The sequence below is a fragment of the Calliphora vicina genome, chromosome 4 (assembly GCF_958450345.1).
Source record: "Calliphora vicina chromosome 4, idCalVici1.1, whole genome shotgun sequence".
Lineage (NCBI taxonomy): Eukaryota > Metazoa > Arthropoda > Insecta > Diptera > Calliphoridae > Calliphora > Calliphora vicina.
The window spans coordinates 63,611,740-63,635,636 of record NC_088783.1 but is presented as its reverse complement, the minus strand read 5'-3'; the positions used below and the strand labels follow the sequence as shown (position 1 = coordinate 63,635,636).

General features: G+C 29.3%; 1 protein-coding gene across 2 annotated transcripts in view; it reads right to left on the bottom strand.

The window, feature by feature from the left end:
• Positions 1-23,897, bottom strand: part of Fur2 (furin-like protease 2) — a 496,857-nt gene that overhangs the window by 6,212 nt on the left and 466,748 nt on the right. The window contains exons 12-16 of one of the 2 annotated variants that reach the window (XM_065510151.1): positions 14,699-14,973; positions 8,861-9,137; positions 8,236-8,435; positions 4,594-4,872; positions 4,192-4,445 (exon numbers count right to left, since the gene is read on the bottom strand). In XM_065510151.1, the coding sequence (XP_065366223.1) occupies positions 4,192-4,445; positions 4,594-4,872; positions 8,236-8,435; positions 8,861-9,137; positions 14,699-14,973 (1,285 nt within the window). The remainder of the gene's footprint in view (positions 1-4,191; positions 4,446-4,593; positions 4,873-8,235; positions 8,436-8,860; positions 9,138-14,698; positions 14,974-23,897) is intronic. The other variant, XM_065510152.1, reaches the window with a different exon arrangement.

The window sequence follows — 23,897 nt, the reverse complement described above, 5'->3', positions numbered from 1 at the left end:
TGGACTTTGGAGTACACTAAATCGACTATCGGCATACTAGCTGACATCTAGCCAGTGGCGATTATTTCTTATGTGAAATCTGATACAGATAGATCAGCTGCAACTGTAATTGAATCGTTTATTTCAAAAACCAGTCAAGCAACAAAAAATACAAAATTGAGATATTGGGCAATTACTGTTTCGTAAAGGTAAATGCATCGTTTAATGAAAAAACCAATTATCAAACAAACTAAAATAGGGGGCTGCCCTATTATGGTGAAGCAAAGCCGAGAAATCCATTTTTAGTGCAGAAAGAAGTCAAGTGGTTTGTTTTATACTATTTAATACTAGGCCCTAATCCATTTTTTTCCTAAATGTTGTAGGTCTCAATAAATGTGAAAAAAATGAAAAATTTACAAGCTCTGTAACCCTACTTGGCTGGATATGAAGAGTTTTATGAACATTTTTTGTACAACGAGTGTATAGTTAACTCAGAAGACTTTTGAAATCGATGTCTTTCCATCGGGGTGAAATTTGCACCAAGGTTAGTTCTATTGGATAGTAATTCAGATAAAATTTTTCAACAAGATCTGTCGAGAACTCTCTGAGTTAGAGGGGGTCAAAATTTTACATTTTGGCCAAGCAGGTGTTTTTTCTTATCCATGTAACTTATTACCTATTGTTCTTAGCAAAATGTTTCCCAAATAGTTTAGATAGCTCTTTATTCAGTCTTTCGAAAAAAAATATTTAAAAAAAATATAACTTTTTCGACTTTTTTTAAATGGGCCCTTTTTTTCTTAAAATAAAGCTTATATATTTTCCTTGAAGGCCGCTTAGTGGGAAGCAAATGGGATATCTATAAAAATAAATATTTTGTAACTCAAAGCATACAATTTTTGACTTTTTTTTTTTGCAAAATCAAAAACTTTGTTGAATTTTTTTCAAAATGGACCCCTTTTTTAAATTTTTTTTTAGCTCAAACAAACCTGAGATATTTTCTCAAACAAAAGCTGAGATATTTTTGTTGAAGACCCTTTTGGTCCCTTAGTGGGATGCGAGAGGGAAAATCGGTCCACAAATGGCTGAGATATAATGAAAAAACCAGGACAACCTCGATTTTTTACCTATATCTGGATTACTAAGTCCTTAATATAGACAATATGGATATCTAATGATAGATATTTCAAAGACCATAGTAAGTTGGACCTACAATTTGTCAAAATCGGAAAAAAAATTTTTTTAATCCGAATTTTTTTTCATCAATAAATTTGTTTTCACTAAATAATAACATTTTTTTTAAAAAATTAAAAAAAAAAATTTTTAAAAAAATTAAAACAACTCAAGAAAAAAAAAATTTTGTTTACCTAAAAATATTTAAAATTTTTATTTTAAAGTATGTATAATTTGGTGAAGGTTATATAAGATTCGGCACAGCCGAATATAGCTCTTTTACTTGTTCTATATTTGTTTCTTTCTATTATTTTCTGTTTCATTCCATCAATCCTACTTCCTAAAAAGGAAGTGTAAGGACTTTAGACAAAATTTAATTTTGTGTATACAAATATTAATAAATAAACTTTCTTACTTATATCCTTTTACATGTACTGACTAATACTGTTTTTAATACCGTATTTTTGTTTGTATAAATTTATTGAAGCATAATTTAATTGTTAAAATTTTTACATAAAATATATGTGGAAAAACAAGTTGTATGAACATTTTTTATAAGAGATTAGTACTTGAACAATTTTGCATGTTTAATACTTTACTGAACGAGACAATTCTATTGTTTTTAAAGTAAAAATAACCTAAAACACAAATAAAAACAATTATTTAAAAGTAACTTTATAAAATCAGTAAATATCCTTGAAGTATGCTTTACTTTTGTGATTGTGAAAAGTATGCAAATGAGTTTAAATGTATTATAAGGAATGTATTAACCATATCATACTGAAAGGGTAATGAATATGTCGTAAACAATTAAAATTGAATCAGAAAAGAAACACCAAAACAGCTAATTGGAAATTATAAAAAGAACAAGTAAGAGAGCTATATTCGGCTGTGTCGAATCTTAGATACCCCTCACCAAATTATACTTAAAAAATATTTTTAAGTAAACAAAATTTAAATTTTCGAAATTTTTTTATGAAAAAGTTTTTTTAAAATTTTTTGTTTTCGAAATTGTTTTTTTAATTTTTCTTTTAAAACTGTTTTTTTTCCAAATTTTTTTTTAATTTTTAAAATTTTTTTGGAAAAATAATTTATGACAAAAAAATGTTTGATGAAAAAAAAAATCGGGTCAAAAAATATTTTTCCCGATTTTGACCCACTTAAAAAATATTTTTAAGTAAACAAAATTTAAATTTTCGAAATTTTTTTATAAAAAAGTTTTATTTAAAATTTTTTGTTTTCGAAATTGTTTTTTAATTTTTCTAAACAGTTTTTTTTCAAAATTTAAAAATTTTTTTTTTTTGGAAATATAATTTATGACAAAAAAAATGTTTGATGAAAAAACAATTCGGGTTAAAATATATTTTTCCCGATTTTGACCCATTGCAATGGACTTTAAAATATCTATCATTAGATATCCATATTGTTTATATTAATGACTTAGTAGTCCAGATATAGATATAATATCGAGGTTATCCCGGTTTTTTCCTAATATCTCAGTCATTTAGGGAACGATTTTGTCGATTTTAAATAGCAACCGAGCTGGAAGAATTCCCGACATATTGATGTATGAATCATGTATGTAAGTTATGTACAGACGGACAGGCGGACATGACTTATCGACTTCGCTATCTATAACGATCCAGAATATATATACTTTGTGGGGTCCCAAATGAAAAATATAGAAATTACAAACGGAATGACAAACTTATATATACCATTGCCAATCATGGCGAAGGGCATAAAAACAGATGAAATCAACAGGCATTATTTTAAATTTGGTGTAAAACTTAAAAAAATCCTAACTATAATATATACTTTAAACTTCTAACTAATTTCTGTACTTGAGTACTTAACCACTTTGAAGGACATTTATGAAATAATGTCAAAAAATCTGATATTATCATATTTCTAAATTCTATTTAAAAGATAATATTTTTGATAACTTTATCTAAAAACATCACTAAACCACACATAGACTTTATAAGACAGCAAGCAAATAGTTAAGACCTTAACACGTCATAATAAGAAATCTTCTACAAAATAAAGTCAAACGTAAGCATGGAAAAAAATCCAACAAATAATAATCCTCCAAAAATCTCATACACAACAACACAAAACATACTTAGATATGTAGTTAAGTATGTGGTGGGAGAGGATAAAATCAAGGAGATGGTTTCATATTTGTGACTTGTATATTTAATATTGTAGACAAGTGTCACAATAGAAATCAACACAAATATATATGCAATAGGGTGGGGCTTTTACAGAAATTTTTGGATTTTCGATGCCCCTAAGGTCAAAATTTTCTCCGTCTTTAAGAAACCAAATTTGAGCAAAATCGTATAACGTTTAGAGGTATCACATCTTATTTCAAATTTCGAGTTTTGGGAGAAAGTAAAAATATTTAGATCATCATTTAGTGAATTATTTCAATTAGAATCTCATTTAAACCATTTTTTTTTTAATGTAAACTTTTGGGATAAGATAATTTTTGTATTTTACATGTAAACATCTATGGGCAAAGCAAATTCAAAAACTAGTTTTAATTGGAATTTATTTTAAAATTTTTTGGAAAATATTGCTCCTCGAAACTCCAAATAAAATGTGAGTAATCCCTAAATGTCAACCGAATTTGCTTTCAGCTTTTGGTTCGCAAAAGTGCAGAATAAGTTTCGCCCTAATTTACATACATATTTGAGAATTTAGGTAAGAATACATGACCTGGCTTTTTGGAAGACATGTTGTACTATAACAGCAAATATAATAGACAACACAAAAGTCGTGTAATCTGCTTTTTTTTGATTTGTCAGCAATACAAAGCCACCTACAAGGATTTGCTTTCATACACAAACACATACAAATTCAAACATAGACACAAATCCTAACTTTGCTTATATGCCAACAACAAGTTAAACTACTAACAAACCCTACAACAAACAAACTCATTTCAAATAGTGGCAAGAGCTTGCTGAAGAGATTTGTGGGGGAGGGTGGAAAAGATTTAATAGAAATCCTTATTAAACACCTTAAAATACCAACCTGTAAGACGGCAAAAATGACAGCAAATACGGTAACAATAAGTAGACAGGCAGCAACCGCAATAGCTGTTATAGTTGTTAACGGTGAACCGACACGTGAGAATAAACCACTAACACCTGTTGTCGAACCATCTGTGTCATCTAGTAAATTCCCATAAAGGCCGCCACTATTGCCATAGGAACTACCAAATTGTTGCTGTTCGGCAGCAGCAGCAATGCGACGTTTGCCAGCAGGCGAAGCATTTATACAACCACCTGTATAAAAGACAGAAACCAAAAAATTATTCACAAATGAAAAGTCATAAAGTATACATTTACAGCAAATATATAAAATAACTAAGGGCTAAAGAAAAAATTATATATAAATTAATTAATATTTTAATTAATTGCAACACACACATACCTGTATCTTTATCACAGTGACAGCATGTCTGATCCTCGGGCGAAGCATCGTTGGCACAACAGGGTACACACTGATTATTCAGACGATCCAAATGCAGGGGAAAGGCACAGGTTTGACATGAATACTGGCCGGGTCCTGTGCAAGAACGACACGATTCATGACATGTTTTGCAGGTTTGTGTGGGTGAGTCATAATATTGTGAACCTAAACATTCCATACAGAGACCACCATCCAACATAAAGTGTGCAGGACATGATGTACAAGCTAATGGACCAGCACCTAAACGGGGGTGGAATGAGTTTTGTTGAAGGGGGGTTTTAATGATTGGTTTTGAATGAATATTTTCTTATTATGTAGATTTGAAAGTATTTAAGTGTTGCATATTTTAAAATGTTTAATAAATTACTTAAATGGTATTGAAGTTTTCAATAGAAATAATCTTTGAACAATACATTAAAGACTTTTTGCCTTATTTTATAAAATGCAAAGAATTTTTATGAAGAATTGAAACTATATATTTAAAATGAGTCTCTAAAAATTTACGATTTTATGAATTTTTACTATTGGGGTGCGAATACCCCTAAAATTCTATTACAAATTCTATATAAAAGAAGCCACGATTATTTCAAGATTAAAATTCTATATAAAAGGAGCCAATATTATGACTAAAAATTCTACACAAAAGGAGCCACGATTATGTCAGGATTAAAATTCTAAAGGAGCCACGATTATGACTAAAAATTCTATATAAAAGGAGCCACGATTATGACTAAAAATTCGATATAAAAGGAGCCACGATTACAGCTAAAAATTTAATACTAAAGGAGCCACGATAATGACTAAACATTTTATATAAAAGGTGCCAGGACTATGACTAAAAATTATATATAAGAGGAGCCACGATTATGACTAAAAATTCGATATAAAAGGAGCCACGATTACAGCTAAAAATTTAATACTAAAGGAGCCACGATAATGACTAAACATTTTATATAAAAGGTGCCAGGACTATGACTAAAAATTATATATAAGAGGAGCCACGATTATGACTAAAAATTATATACAAAAGGAGCCACGATTATGACTAAAAATTCTGTATAAAAGGAGCCACGATTATGACGAAAAATTATGTATAAAAAGAGTCACGATTATTACTAAAAATTCTATATAAAAGGCGCCACGATTATGACGAAAAATGATGTATAATAGGAGTCACGATTATTACTCAAAATTCTATATAAAAGGCGCCACGATTATGACTGAAAATTCTATGTCAAAGGAGCCATGATTATGACTAAAAATTATATATAATAGGAGCCACGATTATGACTAAAGATTATATACAAAAGGAGCCATGATTATGACTAAAAATTATATATAATAGGAGCCACGATTATTACTAAAAATTCTATATAAAAGGCGCCACGATTATGACTAAAGATTATATACAAAAGGAGCCACGATTATGACTAAAAATTCTGTATAAAAGGAGCCACGATTATGACGAAAAATTATGTATAAAAGGAGTCACGATTATTACTAAAAATTCTATATAAAAGGCGCCACGGTTATGACGAAAAATTATATATAACAGGAGCCACGATTATCACTAAAAATTCCATATAAAAGGAGCCACGACTGTGACTAAAAATTCGATATAAAAGGAGCCACGATTATGACTAAAAATTGAGTACTAATGGAGCCACGAATATGACTAAACATTCTATATAAAAAGAGCCAAGATTATGACTAGAAATTCTGTATAAAAGGAGCCACGATTATGACAAATAATTCGATATAAAAGGAGCCACGATTATAACTAAAAATTTAATACTAAAGGAGCCACGATAATGACTAAACCTTATATACAAAAGGAGCCACGATTATGATTAAAAATACGATATAAAAGTAGCCACGATTATAACTAAAAATTCTATATAAAAGGAGCCACGATTGTGACTAAAAATTCGACATAAAAGTAGCCACGATTATGACTAAAAATTTAATACTAAAGGAGCCACGATAATCAATGAACATTTTATATAAACGCAGCCACGAATATGAGTAAACATTCTATATAAAAAGAGCCACGTTTATGCCTAGAAATTCTATATAAAAGGAGCCACGATTATGACTAAAAATTGAATACTAAAGGAGCCTATATAAAAAGAGCCACGATTATGCCTAGAAATTCCATATAAAAGGAGCCACAATTACGACTAAAAATTCGATATAAAAGGAGCAACGATTATAACTAAAAATTGAATACTAAAGGAGCCACGATAATGACTAAACCTTCTATATAAAAGGAGCCACGATTATGACTAGAAATTCTATATAAAAGGAGTCACGATTATGACTAAAAATTTTAACAAAAGGAGCCATGATTATGACCAAAAATTTTATATAAAGAAGGCACGATTATGGCTAAAAAATTCGATATCAAAGGAGCTACAATTATGAATAAAACTTCTGTATAAAAGGAGCAACGATTATGACTAGAAATTTTTATATAAAAGGAGCCACGATTATGACTACAAATTCTATATAAAAGGAGGCACGATTATGGCTAAAAAATCTATAAAATGTAGCAACGATTATGGCTAATAATTCTATATAAAAGGAGCTACAATTATGACGAAAAAATCTGTATAAAAGCAGCCATGATTATAACTAAATATTATATATAAAGGAGCCACGATTATGACTTAAAATTCTATAATAAAAGCAGCCACTATTATGACTGAAAATTATATATAAAAGGAGCCACGATTATGACTAAAAATTATATACAAAAGGAGCCACGATTATGACTAAAAATTATATATAAAAGGAGCCACGATTATGACTAAAAATTATATGTAAAAGGAGCCACGATTATGACTAAAAATTATATATAAAAGGAGCCACGATTATGACTAAAAATTCTATATGAAAAAATTCCATATAAAAGGAGCCATGATTAGGATTAAAAATTCAATATAGAAGGCGTCACGATTGTTACTAAAAATCGTATTTAAAAGCAACCACGATTATGACTAAAAATTCTATATAAAAGGAGCCACGATTATGAATAAAAATTCTGTATAAAAGGAGCTGCGGTTATTAATAAAAATACTGTATAAAAGGAGTCACGATTATGAATAAAAATTCAAATATAAAACGAGGCACGATTATGACTGAAAATTCTGTATAAAAGGAGCCACGATTATGACTAAAAATTCTGAACAAAAGGGGCCACGATTATGGATAAAAATTCTATATAAAAAGAGCCACGAATATGACTAAAAATTCTATATAAAAGAAGCCAAGATTAGGATTGAAAATTCTGGAAAAATCAAATCTAAAAGAATTGTAAATTCAACTAGTTATAAATTTCAAAACCACTAAACATTAAATTTTGTTCACAAACAAAATAATTGCAATTTGCACCTCATAAATATAACATTTCATACTGAAGTTTCTAAAAAAATTCAATCCAAGTTTTTACCTATAAAATGGCTATTGACACACCATATTTCAACTTAAATTTAAACTCACAAAGACAAATTGCAACACTCATACATACATAAAGCACATAAAAAAAACATATACACTGACATAAAACAAAAAAAAGGATGTATGTATGTATAGAACACTTACCATTACAAGTTTTGCAATAATGATGACACTTTTGACAACCAAACTCTGACTTATAAAAACCTTCGGGACATTCAGGATGACATTCACCACCAGCTAACTGCCAACCACTGGGGCATTGAACGCATTGATCACGACGCGGACCACTGCAGGTATGACAGCTGAGATAACACTTGGCACAAGTGCCACGGTCGCTATAATAGCTGTACATGATAATGATGTCGTTGAAGAGGATGATAATGAGAGCAACATAGAAAGAAAGAAAAAAACAACAGGTATAAAAAGTGTGAATAAAAGTTGAAGAAAATATAATGCATCATAAAAGAAAGTTTATCTTTTATAGTTTTTTTTTTTAGTTTGGTAAAATGTTTAAATAAAGTTTTCAGAAAAAAAAGTAATGAAACAAAAACTATGTTTTGTTAAAAAGTTTTTGAAATATTCTTGAAAAATAAAGCAGATTTAAGTGGTGATATTAGGGTGGTATGTAAGCCATTTGATGATGGACTACATTCCTTATTGTATTAAGTATACAATGTTCCACAAAATACATTTATTTTCACATTTTACCAAAAAATTCGTTTTAACAGAAAACCCTTAAGAAATTAAGTAATAGTTTTTCAATAATTACCCATCGGCACAGGTGGTACGACATTCGCCACTTTGTAGTTGCAATCCTTTGGCACAGGCCGTACAATTCATACGTGAGACACATTGGGTACATGTGTGCAGACATTTAGCACAAACACCAGCCTCCATATAGAAACCATCGTCGCACGAGCTTACGCAGTGATTGTTTTGCAACAGCAGACTTTGGGGACAACTTAAACAATTTGATTCGGTGGGTCCATCACATGTCTCGCAAGTGCTATGACATGGATGACAATGGTTGTTATCGTAGTATTCAGCTGAAAGTAGATATGAAAACAAAAGCACACATATGAAAAGAGTGTTAACAGGGATGTCAAAGTTGGTAGAATTTGAATTTGTTTTTACAATTTGATTTAGATAAGTCGGTACAATTTAAAAATTATACTTTAATTTTTAAAATAAATATCATTACGTTTTTACATGTTAAAAACGGTGAATAAACCTGATTCTTTTAATTGCAAATAAAAGCAGTTTAGTTTAAATTGTAACAACTCTCTATATATCTAAATTTACACAACAATTAAAATCTACTAATGCACGCACTTTAAAAACACACGTTATATGTCTAAAAGCGTCTACAACCTCTGCAACCTGCTTTTACTATTTATTATCTATCTAACGGACAAAACTAGAATGTCTATTTCCAGAGATTTTAGCAGCTATGTTAATGTTAGCAGCATTTACAGTTAATACTGTTATACTTACAGAAAATGTTAATAACAGCTGCTATTAAGTTTCGAGCCCTAGAAATGTTTATAAAGTACAATTTTTAATACTGGATGGTACCATCCCTGCTTGGTAACAAAAGCCAAAAGGAAATTAAAAAATATATGTATGGATGGTTTGCAACAAAAGCGGACAAAATGAACTCAGTAGTTTTGAGTTTTACATTAAACAAGACAAACAAAATGGATGTAGTAACGTTATAAAAGGCAGCCTTAAGGTAGGCAGAGGAAAAAAAATGTTTAAAGTGTCAATGGTTTCAGCAGCATTCTTCTGTAAGTAACTTTGGTTTACTAGTTATTTTTCTATAAAATCTTTATTAAATCTTTTAATAAATTTTATTTAAACTTAAGGCATTTTTACTGAGAATGTTTAACAAGCGTAAAATTTTAATAATTTGTTTGTTGATACAACAAAATACTTGTTATTATTCGAAAATGTATTTTACAATTGTTGCCAATTCCATGAATTTCTATTTATTCGTTTACATTTACCCAAGTAACTAGCGGAAAATTGGATTTGCCTAAAGTAAATGATTTATATTTTTTAAATTCTTAGTATTTTCTTAAATATATTTTTTTTGTTGATTCTTTGGAATAGCTATTTAAACGGAATATTAAGTTTTTAAGGTTGTATTTTTTATTGTTGTAATCTCAAGTGCTGAAATGTGTGTAAGAATGACCATGGGTGTGTGCATTCTGGGTATAACCTTGCTAAAGGTTATTTCTTTTGTTTCACTTTAAAAAACAAATTATAGAACAAATGTCAGCAATGAAATATAAACATTTCAAAGTAAATTAGACAGGTCCAAAAAAAGAAAATACTGTGGTCATTAGAAGATGTTTGTCATATGTCTAGGAACCTTATAAATTTGAATATGAGGTATATATAACACATGCTTGTCTTGATGTTAGATGTATGGTGCCCCTATAGACTAGCCAATAGTGTGCTGGGTAGAGTTGTCAAATATTCGACATATTCTAAAAACCGGTTTTCGGGTTTTTCTATCAAAAAACCGGTTCGAATAACCGGTTTTTAGTCTTTTTTGTTAATTTAAGAATTGAGGTATATTAAATAATTTTTTTTTGATAAAACAAATTATAAAATCAGTCAAAAGAAAGGATGTATATTAATAGAATATTAATAGATATTTTATATAATAATAATAGTTAATTGTATTTTTTCCCTTAATTATTTTTTAACAAAGAAGAAACATGGAGTAACTGTTAAAATTGCATTGTATAAAAGATTTAATTCTATATTTTTGAAAATTTCTCCAAATAATTAAAATCTCGTTGTTGCAATATTAGTTTTTTTTGTAAATTTTTAACTTCTTTTAATGTTAAACTGAGCTGAGCTTCTAAATTTTGCCGGTTTGACAACTCTAGTTCTGGGCTATCAAAGTGATCATTTTCTCAGGCTCATATCTTGCAAACAGTTCGGAATTTTGATTTACTCTCCGAGGCAAAGTTGTACCCCTTGTCATAAAGAACAGAAATTGTAAACACGTAAAATCAAAAAGCTTCACTTTCAAGATCAAAATCAAAATAAACTAATACTGTTATACACAAGACTTTCTATAGAAAATACAGTTATACACAAGACATTCTATAGAGAATACTGTTATATACAAGATTTTCTATAGAAAATACTGTTATCGATTACTTGCTCGATATCGAATAAGAAAATTATGATAAATTTTACTCAATCACGAATTTGGTAATTCGATTCCATCTTTTAAGTAGTTTCTCTATAACGAAAATTTTGCCTATTATCAAACCTTTTAGAATTATTGTTCTTCAAAAAAGAATAAATCGAGCCCATAGCGCCAAATTATCGTAAGCGACAAAACACAAATTTTACAGGAGAAGGTTTTTTCGATTATTTTGAAATTTATACATAGAATTAAAAATGTTATGATGCGATATAATATAATTTCGTTCAAGCTATTTGTCTATTTTTCAAAAATATTTATAACTTTTGACAATTAAAAATTCATGGAATACTTTATTGAAAAATATGACAAAAAATATTTTTTATAGAATTTTTGAATAGATACTAATTTTCGAATTGAAATAAAATATTTTTTTATGAATAGTTTTAAATGAAATTTCACAGTTATATAAAATTTTCTATTTAAAATGGAAAAATAAAAACGAATTTTGAAATTTATTATCAGCAATTCCGCAATTCCCAAAAAAGTGTTGAAAAATCCCAAAAATGGACATTTTTAGTTTTTTGGCTATAATATCCATACCAGGGTCGGAGATAAAGCATATTGGGCCATCTAAAATCGGTTATTATATTTTGATAATAATAATAAGAATTTTTGCCCTAAAGTTTAATTTTTCATAAAAAAATAGGTGTTTTTTGAATGGACCTGGTCCCTGGTTTTTAAATTTTTATTTTCATTTAAAATATTTTATGAAAACTTAGCTTTCAGAAAGTATAAATTCCTTATACATCCTCTTAGAAATTTTTTGCGATAACTTAAAATCAAAAAAAAATTCTTTTTTCCAAAAATATTAGCGAAAAATCGGATTTTCAATTTTTTTTAAATTCAAATGCATATAACTTTAGACTTATCCATTATTTTTAAACAGTTCTTTTCTTATTTGACACACATGTATGGTATTAGTCCAATGAAAGAAAACTTGAGAAAATCGGAAAATATTTGGATACGCTGTTATCAAAAAACTGGAGTAGGTTGGGTAAAAATATTGAAAATTTAATTTTCAAATGCGAATATCTCCTAAGCTATAAGAAACAATTGACAGCTACGACTAGGTCTTTTGTAGCACTCGATGAAGAGATTTTATGTGTGTAATTTTTTTGAAATCTGAACACAAACGAAGAAATAGGTTAATTTTAAAAATGTAATATACCCGAGGTGTTCTACTTTGAGAACCCTTGGCCGCGGCCCTGGTGGGCCCATGAGGTCCACGTTTAGAACTTAAACTCGAGAACACTTCTTCTTTGCGCATGTGAAATTTCATTCAAAACAATCTAACCATGTAGAAGTTATAGATTTATTTCCCTCTTTTTTTCTACACCACTATGTGTCGCATACGATAAAATTCGTTTACTGTAAAATGTAAACATTGACTTACGATAATATCTTACACCCTATAATTTTGAAGTTATTAACAATTTTGATAGTCTGAGAACACTAAAACATCAGTCGGTCCATAAAATTTTAATTTTTGCAATAAAAAAAAATCTAGAAAATGTCACTTACGATAATTTGGCGCTAAGGGCTCGAAATGATCGACAACACAACTTGAAATTAACATTTTCTGGTACTATTTGAAAAGGTAATTTCTTTTAGTTTTGGCTGCTGAGCCAGTCTAATACTTGAACAAAAAAACAATAGAAGAATTGTAATCATTCAAAACGTAGCTGTTGTTATTTTCGTTATTAGCTTTTATGGCATTTGTAATACCGTTAGTTGCCTAAGGACTTTTTAAAATGGGTAAAAGCAAAAAAAAAAGAACAAACGACAAACGAAAAAAACACCATGCAATTCTACTCGTGTAACAACGAAACGATATCAACAAAACACAGCAACAACAAAAATTATGAATTGTTTGCATTTACAATTACACTCGTGTACTATTACAATGACCTTAAAATAAACAAGAGAGTAAAGGCGAGGAGAAGAGAAACAGCTTACACAACAATATCATAAACAAAGAGTTGAGGGTGTTTTTTGTTTTGTTGTTTAAAAACAACAATTTATGGTCAAAAATAAATGTATGTATAAAAATGTAGGTGTATGTGTATATACATTTCGTAACTGTTGTTGTTGCTCTTGTTATATTTGGATGACTGATAAAAATCCAATTTAAATTATGCATTTTTATTGCGTACAATATGTTGCTGATTTTTTTCTCTTGATGGTGTTGTTATTGTGGATAAATTACATTTTCAAGAGAGATTGTTTTTTTGTGGATGTGTAAGTGTGTGTATATTTGCAATTTTTTCCTTTTAACTAGACAGTAAAGCATACTTTTTGGTGATAAAGGTAATTTTAATGACATTTTTGGGGGATTTAATTTAAAAGATATTGTCCTTATTTAAATCATTTTTTAATAAAATTAAGATAAAATGGATATCAAATTAATGTAATATGGTTTTGGTTTTGTTTTTAAAGCTAATTAAAAAACTAATTAAGTATTTTTGAACAAGTTTTAAAAAAAATATTATTTGCTAGCTTAAAGAAAACATTTCTTTAAGGATGACTTTAAAAACACACAACTTTATTATTCCTTTGTTTCAATTAAATGTTTCATTAATTTTTTCATAATCTAAGTACCTTACACCCATTACATTTGCACTGGTTTTTAATATTGTACTTTGATTTATTAACACTATTCATTTCATGCTGTCAGCGACTCTATTTGAGCTACAAAAATGATCTTTTTTGCAGTTTTGATATTACATGATTGATATATGAGTTCGTCTTTACTGCTACATTTTAATTTTAGTTCCTTGCACTAACAACTAAAAAAAAGAAAATTCTATGTAAAAGGAAAACTCAACAACGGCGTTGCAAACAAACAGTTCCGTGAAGCATAAATGATTAACAAACGTTCATATAAATCAAATACGAAACCTCTATTGTACAAGGCTCTGACACCTTGGTCAAATATTGGAAGGACCATCATCATATATGTATACTTGTATTAGCAGAGAGTGAGCAGGCATGTGTGTATGAGATGTTATCTTGAACAGCAAGCATAACATACATATTAGGATGGACCTAAAAATATTTGTCATTTCTTGCTTACACATTTGAACTAGTTAGATATTGTATTTTGAATAGACTTCTAGGCCGGGAAAATTATTCGATACTCTTAATATAGACTCAGACCATCTAAATGAAGGAAACCATCTTAAATTTTCCTATTACCTAAACGAAAACCATAATGGGAAAAATACGAACTTCTCAACTTTTTGCAATCCTCCCTAATACACATGCACCCATAATATACCCTTGGGCTAATTGTGAAAAACAAAGATACCGAAAGATGCAAAAAAAAACATCCAAATAGAAAAACGCACCATTTGCTTTCTCATTCATATTCATACTCACATTCTTCGCAATTTTCACTGCCGGTGATAATACATTTTCCTTTTTTATTGCGTGTCCAATTTTGCAGGCATGTTAGACAAAAACCATTGGTGGTACATGTGGCACAGCCCGTCGGACACGCTACACATTCTTGGCGTTTTTTATCAGCATAGTAACCGTCTGGACATCTATTTAAACATTTGCCATCGAGGGCATAACGACCGGAACGACAAGTGATGCATTGTGATTCCGCCGAACCGTTGCAAGTGTCACAAGATGAATGGCACGAAGCGCAGCTAGAAAGAAAGATAAACAAGAGGAGAAAAAAATTAGACAGTGAACAAAAATTTGGTGGTTAAAAAAAGTGTAAACAATGCAGGGTTTAAATTAAACAAGAAAAAAACTTAATTTTGTTTAAGCCTAAAAGTACACTACATATATCTGTAAAAAGGATGAATACCATTTTTTTTTGTTGCAGTAAGTTAAATTTGCATGTAGTTCGAGGAATATAGCAATTTCAATACACTAAAATGCTCTTTTGATTACCAGAAAAAGAAACAAGAGAGAAAACTATTCCTTTCGAATTTTGCATAATGAACAGTTATGCTCCAAAACCTGGAAATAGAATTTTTTTTCAAATTTTTTTTTTTTAAGTTTTGCTCTTAAAAATATTCAAACTCATAACGAAAGCTATAAAATCTTTAAAATTTTTCTGCAAAACAGAACCAATTTTCATGTTCTTCAATGTATTGCAAACTAATTTTTTTTTGTAACTTCAAACACGTTTTAACTAGATGTACAGAAGATACATTACCCAACTTTAAGTGGAGAGGAGAACATTTTTGTATAGAAACCCTTCATCTATTTTAAGAATATTTTTGTTTGCCATGATATGCATATAGAGGCTGAGACTACAACAACTGAATACAAAAGATGTTGTTAAATTTTGTTTTTTTTTCTTTTTCTATTTTTAGTATGAGTGTTGTGCAACATTCGTACGTGGCAGTAGTTTCAATTGCAATTCATCCATTGCATTCAATTTGCATTGAATATGAAACCATAGAAATATGGCAAAAAAAAAAACAAGGAAATAAGAACGTAAAAAAAATCTTGATTATGATGATGGTTGTATTAAGGCAGAATTCTTTTGATTTCGAATGGTTTTTCTCTTATTGGCTGTTGAATATGGCCACGTGTTTATGTGAGTGATAAGAGCAGACAATGACGAATCTAACACACCCTTCACTCTATGATGATTATTTTTCTGGGATATAAAAAATTGGAAAAAATCAGATTAACTTTAAATGGAACTTTTAGCTTACTAGGGATACTACTGAAGAACACAATTAAGTTTGGATTATGAATCCTTTTGCTTGAACATTTTAAGTGAAACTCAGCTTACTTAAAGACTGTAAAAGTTAATTGCAAATATACTAAATATAACTTTAATTTCTTTCAGGAATATTTAAAAATATTTCTATTCTCATTTGCAATAAAATTTCTATTCAATTACTTAAATAATTAATTAATTCGTTTGCCATAATTATGCTTCACTTTCAGTCCCACAAAAACGCCCTAACATATACTTCAAATTTTGTAGTTTAGATTTTTTTGTATAGATTAATTAAACAAACAATTCTCATTAAATTCCTTTTGAATTTAATTTAACAATTTCGATGATATCATCGCAAAGCAAACATAAACTTGAACATTTAATTTCCTATTCAATTAATGAGATGCAATGGAAAATACCAATCAAATTCGTACGACCTACAATCCTCCCCATCCCCCTTCCATTCATCCACTAAAACCCAACCGACAATGGTCGTAAATACTTCAAGTGTCAATTTGCTAATAATACACATGCATTTTATATTTCGTTATTGGGCTATTAGGTGGAGGAAAATATATATTGATGCTTAATACAGATTTTGCAGATAAAAATAAGGACTAAAGTACTACTTAATTATAACAGTAGAGGGTGTTTTAGAAGCATTATATTTCTTTTAGTACAAGTATCTTTATAAAAGATAATAAAAATATAAAATTTTCTTTTTTCAAACTAAAAACAAGTAAGAAAGTATGGTCGATCAAGCCCGACCATATAATACCCTACACTAAGTAAAAGAGTAAAAACATTTTTCTTTTAAAATTTCAATAATTTGTGTTTTGAGTGATTTTCGGAAGTGGGCCTTATATGGGGGCTATGACCAATTATTGACCGATCACCATGAAATTAGGTCATGTGATTTGTGTCTATATGCAAGTTTACTATGTTGAATTTTGTGTGTATACCAACATTTAAGCGATTTATGCACGTTAAAGTGATTTTCGGAAGCGGGTCTATATGGGAGCTATGACTAATTATGGACCGATCGTAACAAAATTTGGTGACATTTTGTATATATAAAACTTATTTGGAGCGCAATTTGTGGAGATACATAGATAAACTAAACATTTATGACCGATAAAGTCCAATTTCGAGGGGACTTTGTATGGGGGCTAGGTGAAATAATGGACCGATTTCAGCCAGTTTCAGAAAAAGTAATATGTACCAAATTTGATCGAAATATCTTCAAAATTGCGACCTGTACTCTGCGCACAAGGTTTACATGGACAGCCAGCCAGCCAGCTAGCCGACCAGACGGACGGACGGACATCGTTTAATCGACTCAGAAAGTGATTCTAAGTCGATCGGTATACTTTAAGGTGGGTGTTAGACTCACCCTCCCCACTATGGTGGTGCAGGGTATAATTAAAACAGATATGATCCTAAAGCTAAAAATCTCTTGTGGTTTCAAAATTTTTCTCAATTCTAAACCTGTCAGTTGTCGTTTAATATAACGGCTTCTCTCTATTTTTATTTCTTCGGCACAATATCAAATCTACACTATGTGAATTAAATATTTGAACTGGTTCATTCAGTTCCAATGATTGAATAGTTCAATTGAACTAGTTTGTTCATGAACTACACAAATGTATTCTTTCGTATAACAGTTAAATTAATTTTGTGCATTTGTTAGCTTTAAATACTCATGACAACCAACAACTTATTTAAGCCCCCCAATATCTACTCAAATATTCATCAGTTATATTGAAAAATACAAGTACAAGATAGATAACGACTAGTACGAGTACTTGATTAAACACTAAATGAATTTATAAGTGGCAGTTAATGAGATTTTCACAAAATCATCTAATTATAATAGAAAAATCACAAGGCTAGTAAATAAATTATAAAGGAATAATTCCTTTAAACATTAATTAAATTAAATTTATAAAATATTTGTAAAATTAATTAAAATTTCTTTATATGAGCTGCATATTCAAGAAAACTTTCGCTTTGTAAATCTTTTATAACTAAAGTGCTGTAGTTGATATTTAAGGTCACAAACAATTTCCGGTGAATACTATAAGGCTGCCTTAATTGACAAAAGGCATTAACTACCTTAAATATAAAGTGATTATTTATTCAGTAATTAATCTTTAAACTAATTTTGAACTTAAGTTTGTTTACACTTAGTTCTGAATTAAAATTTTATTGCTTTGTTTTTAAGAATTAAAAAATCAGAAATTGGAGTTAATCAATTTGGTGTATAAGGCATGCATATGTTTCTCTAGGGATTCACAAATGTATGTGGGTCATATGCACTTAATGTTTAAGTGAGTATGTGAGTAAATGTTTGTGAAAGTATTATAACTTTTGCTGGTTTGAATTTAATTTAATATTTTCAAATTTATTTATACTTGTAGTTAATATACATATTTATATTGTCAGAAACACGTCTCACATCTTCGCATATATATGTCGATATATTTTTAGAAAATAGTTTCAGATAATTATATTTGAAAAGTATAATTGTAGCCCAAACTAGCTTTAAAGAGTTTAAAGAAAATTGAAATTTATTTTCCATTTAGAAAGTATAGGTCTCAAAGATCATAATATAATTCAAAAACCATTGCAATTTAAAGATGAATTCAATAAAATGGAGAGCAGAATGAAAAAAAAAACTAAATAAAATTGTAACTTAGGACCAGGAATGACAATCAAAAGTTTTTGTTTGTTTTTTATGCTTATGAAAGAAGACTTTGTTTTATATTATTTTTTACAATAAAGCTACACGATTGATTTGTTCGTGATCGACGTCTATTTGTAATTGAAAATTTTCAATCAGAAATCAAAAAAAAGAAATAAAATTTTCAATTGAGGGTATGACTTTAAAAAGCGGCTTTTTTAAAATTTTTAGCTTAAATTTTTAAACATTTGTACAATATAAATTTATTCAAAGTATTGGCCCTTGTTAGCTATGATCTGTTCCAATCTTTCTGGCAACATATGGATTCCGAACCAAAAGAACTGCTCATCTTTTGAGACCAAGAACGAATCAAGCTAATATCGAATACTCTGTTCCAAAGTGAATAGTACCCTAGAGAGAGCGTACTGCATCGATCGAAACAAATAGTAGCCAGACGGCGCAAAGTCTGGACTATATGGATGGTGAGACAAAACTTCCAAACCACTTCTTTCTAAATAGTTTTAACACGTTGCGTTCAGTACAAGTTCAGCTGCTCTTAATAGACATAACAAAGCAGCTCTAAATAGGTATAAGCCTTTTCTCGCTCCAAATACAGAGTATTACCTAAGCGCCTTGGATATTTGTATTTGGTGTCGATTCGGCTGGCTGGTTGGTCGAACTTCTTATCGTAATAGATAAATTTTTCATCGCAAAATGATTTGGTGCAAAAACTATTTTCGTTCAAGCATCATTTCGGAAACGCAAAATCGTCATTAAAATTATCTCAGCTTCAATTCGTATGCTTATGGATGAATACTGATGCTCGCAAAAGAATTGAAATTGCTGCTGAAGTAGCTCCTAATGATTTTGCAAGCCTTCAATTCTTGGTCCTCAATCGCTGGTCAGTGCGATATATGTCTTCCGTTTGAAAGTCACCACTTCTGAACCGAAAAAACCATCTCTTCCATGTTGAAGTCGATAAAACACATTCACTATAAGCTTTGGTAAGTAAAAGGTGTGTTCACCGGCACTTATTTCAAATTAAGGAAGTAACGCAAAACTTCCCGCATATGACGCCTTGTTGGTACAAAATTCGACATTTTCGAATCAAAAAAAAACTTTGTTGTTTACACCGCAATATTCAATAACTAACTAAAAATAAATAATAGATATGTACGCTTCAAAATTACGAGTTATTAAAAAAAGAATCGCATTCAAAAGATACGTCATCTATTATAGATACTGCATATTTAAGTCATTCCCAATACGCTTCGCTACGCAAGGCCCTCTTAGAGTCCTATTTACACGTTTTATAAATCGCTTACCTTAGGCTTTCCCTTTCAAAGATATTGCTATTCCAGATATAATGCATTTTTCAACAGGTCTTATATCAGTCCATTGTATGTAGGCTAGGGCAAATGTTGTGTTATTTACGATAACATTTTTTTCGGGTAATTTTAGAATAAAAACCAAACCCAGAAAAACGATTTTTTAAGGTCAAAATTTTCTCAAATTTGTATTACTTTTTTTATTTTTTTTATAGATACGAGCCTGGTTGATATTTTGATAAAAAAAACCATTTTTGTTTTTTAGATAACTAAAAATAAATAAAAAAAATATCTCCAAACTTTACCGCGTTTTGTGAGTCAACTTTTTTAACAACCACGAAAAAGTAGTATCATTTGCAGTGTTGCCAGGAGCTGGCGAAAAAAGAAGCTGTATTGGCTTCAAAAAAGGCCAGAAAAAGCTAAACCGCTTTAGAAAAAAAGCCAAAAAAAGCTAAAATATTATAAATTAAGAATTTTGGTTTATATTTATTTTTAAATAAAAAATTAGAAAATATGTTCATAAAATTCATCTGCTTTACTTAAAGGAAGTACTAAAAAGTTAAATACTAGATTAACCATGTCAGAAAATGGACATTGTTGGTTTTATATTTGTCCATTTGTAGTTTAATATATTCTGCCCCTGACCCTTAAGCTTCGTAATTTTATTAGTACTTTAATTTTTCACTATAAATATGACATAATATATATCTTTTGGTTTTACTACTTTATTATCAACGTCGCAATTGCTCAATTAGTTTAATTTGTCGTATTATTTTTGTCATAATCTTCACTAATTAAAACGTTCTTTATTTTATCTCTCATTCATCAAACTAGTATGAAAAATGTGTCAAAAACATTAAACAATTTTCAATTGGCGACGATAATGGATCAAATTCCTTGAATTTTAAATCAGAAAACAGCAAATGATTTATTTACTTTTTGTACTTTGTGCAATACTGGTTTTAAAAAAAGATGGTACGCCAAATTATAATCAGTGTATTAATTACTTAAAAGTTTGGCTTTTTAGAATTGCTGGTTTGACGAAATTAAAACAAAATGTGTTTTAACTCGAAGCATAGATCCACAAGACGTTTAACGGCTATTGATCGCCATCGAGTATCACAAGCCTTCAAGAGTTTGTGGGGCTCTTGTCCATTATATAATGATGAATATAATGTGTAATAACAATTTTGTCTTGAAAGAGAATTTGCTAGACATTTAAGCTTTCAGATATAAAATACTCTATTTCATTTTGAACCACTTGATATTGGCAATTGTTATTTGTTCTTTTAATACTGCACAATTCTTGAGTATGTTGAAAAGCTAAATGAAAATCAGTAATGAATTAATATGAAAATGGTTCACAAATATAAATTTAGCCTTTTTATTTACTCTTTAGTCTCGAAATTTTTAGCATTTTTTAATTTCAAAAAAGGCTATTTTGAAATTAAGAAAAGGCTAGAAAAAAGCCACGAAGCTAAAACCAAAATTTCGAGGCTAAAGAGTAAATAAAAAGGCAAAATTTAGCCTCAAAAAGGCTAAACTGGCAACACTGATAATTTGTTTAAATAACTTTTAATTCAACTATGCTAGGACCATTTTGATATTTGCAAAAAATGTGAAAAAGTTATAGCCTTAATATAGGCATATTAAATGCCTTGGAAATAATTTGGAAATTAGTTTACAATTCGAATGGACTTTCATGCCTCTGCAAATAAATCTTGTATAAGTCTTTCTTACTGCAATATTGTTTGATAGATATTTATGTATTTTCATCAAGTATTTACATTTGTTATTTATTAATTTTTTCCCACGAATATTAATTATTTGGAAATGGCTTTCGCGACTTTGCTGAATTTACCAACCCAATGAAATCAAGTAAGCAGTGCAGGAAAAAAAATTGCAACCTGCACTTTGAGCACAAGTTTACATCGGAATACTTAAAGGTGGGTGTTCGACTATTTTTTATCATTTTACTATTTTTGAGCGTTACAAATATCAGCACAAGCGCATAATACCCTCCCCACTATGGTGATATTTTTTATAGGCAGTATGTCAGAACCCCAAAAACGGCAATTTTGATGATTAATTGAGGTGGTTCATTACTTAGGATGAATTTGCTTGAACTGTGTTAGCCAAAATTTCATTACTTTCGAAATTCCTTCCCATAACGAAAACGTATTCATCTCTCCTTACTAACCCTATAGTCTCAGTTTACTAACTCTATACTGTCAGCTGTCAAAATAATTCAAATCTGGCGTGAATTTTGGGACATTCTATTAAAAATCTTACTTTAAAACTATTTAAGGTATGAACAGTTTCTTACTTAAATCTACATATATTATATATATAAAAATGAAATGGTCCATGTATGTAATGGCATCACGTGGGAACGGCTGGAGCGATTTGGCTGATTTTTTATTCGATTCGAAATTTTCAGGAGTTAGTAAAGAAAAATTCCGGGTAAAACTCGGACATTTTTTTTGTGGTGCTGTCAAATGTAATAAAAAATGCTCCCTAAAGTATGCAGTACAAATTTATATATTTTATTTGCAAATAAATAAGAACAGGCAGGTGTATGCGGGTTGGAGAAACTTGAAGAACTAACATTAGTAAAAGTTACCGGGCGAAGCCGGGGCGGTCAACTAGTATATATATATACAAATTAAATGGTCCATGTATGCAATGGCATCACGTGAGAACGCCTAGAACGATTTGGCGGATTTTTTTTGTATTCGATTCGAAATTTTCAGGAGATGGTTACTAAAGAAAAAATTCGGACATTTTTTTTTTGGGGTCCAGTCAACTGTAATAAAAAAGCTACCTAAAGTATGCAGTACAAATTTATATATTTTATTTGCATTTGGAGAAACTTGAAGAACTAACATTAGTAAATGACACCGGGCGAAGCCGGGGAGTTCAACTAGTATAAAATAAATTAAAAAATTACTCAACTAAACATTTCAATTAAATAAAATAAATAAAAAAAAATTATTTAGCTACTTACAATAACTCACAATAAGTTCTTTGAACTTCCAGTGGTAGAATTTACACATTTTCTACACAAAACTCTTAACTATTGTTGTTGTGAGTTACTGTGAATTTGTTTGTACATTCAATAACGATATTTGTTCAAGGATATGTATGTCAATAGGTTCTTTTTCATAGTTACTTTTCTAGTTAAATTTAGGTTTTCTTTTTCCTTTTCCTAGGAAAAACTAACATTTCCTTGATGTGTTTAGTATAGAAGAATAATAAACAATAATAAATAATCAAATATTGTATAATATAAAAAATGATTTCTTTTGTTGTTGATGGTGGTGTTGTTGGGGGGTGATATAACATTTGAAATTGATTGAATATTAAGCTAAACATTTTATTTTATTAATACTAAGTGATAAATACTAAAAATAAATATACACATAATAATGTACATAACTAAATATATTCGACGAAATTGAGAAAAAGATTTGTAGGCCGAAAACGAAAAATTTCAAGGAATTTTTTAACAAGGATACGCAATACTGCCTTTTATTGTATGTGTTGTAATAGTTATTTATAGAAAATACATAATTAAATAATTTCAAGTGATTTTTTAAATAAATATTAACACGATTATGTAAATATATTGTTCTTTTTCTGGGAAAATAACTGAAAACAAAACTAAGTAAAACATCCTTGTATAGTGTGAATTTCCCAGAATGTTTCTAAAACTTTTTTGTTAACATATTGCTAACTTTGTTGGCATTTAAATATTATTAACTAGCATAACAAATTTGTTCTTAGAAACACTACAAAATATAAAAGCTTTATTTTAAAATACCTTTAAATTCTAAACAAAATTTCAGCACACAAAAAATAAACCATGAACAAGAA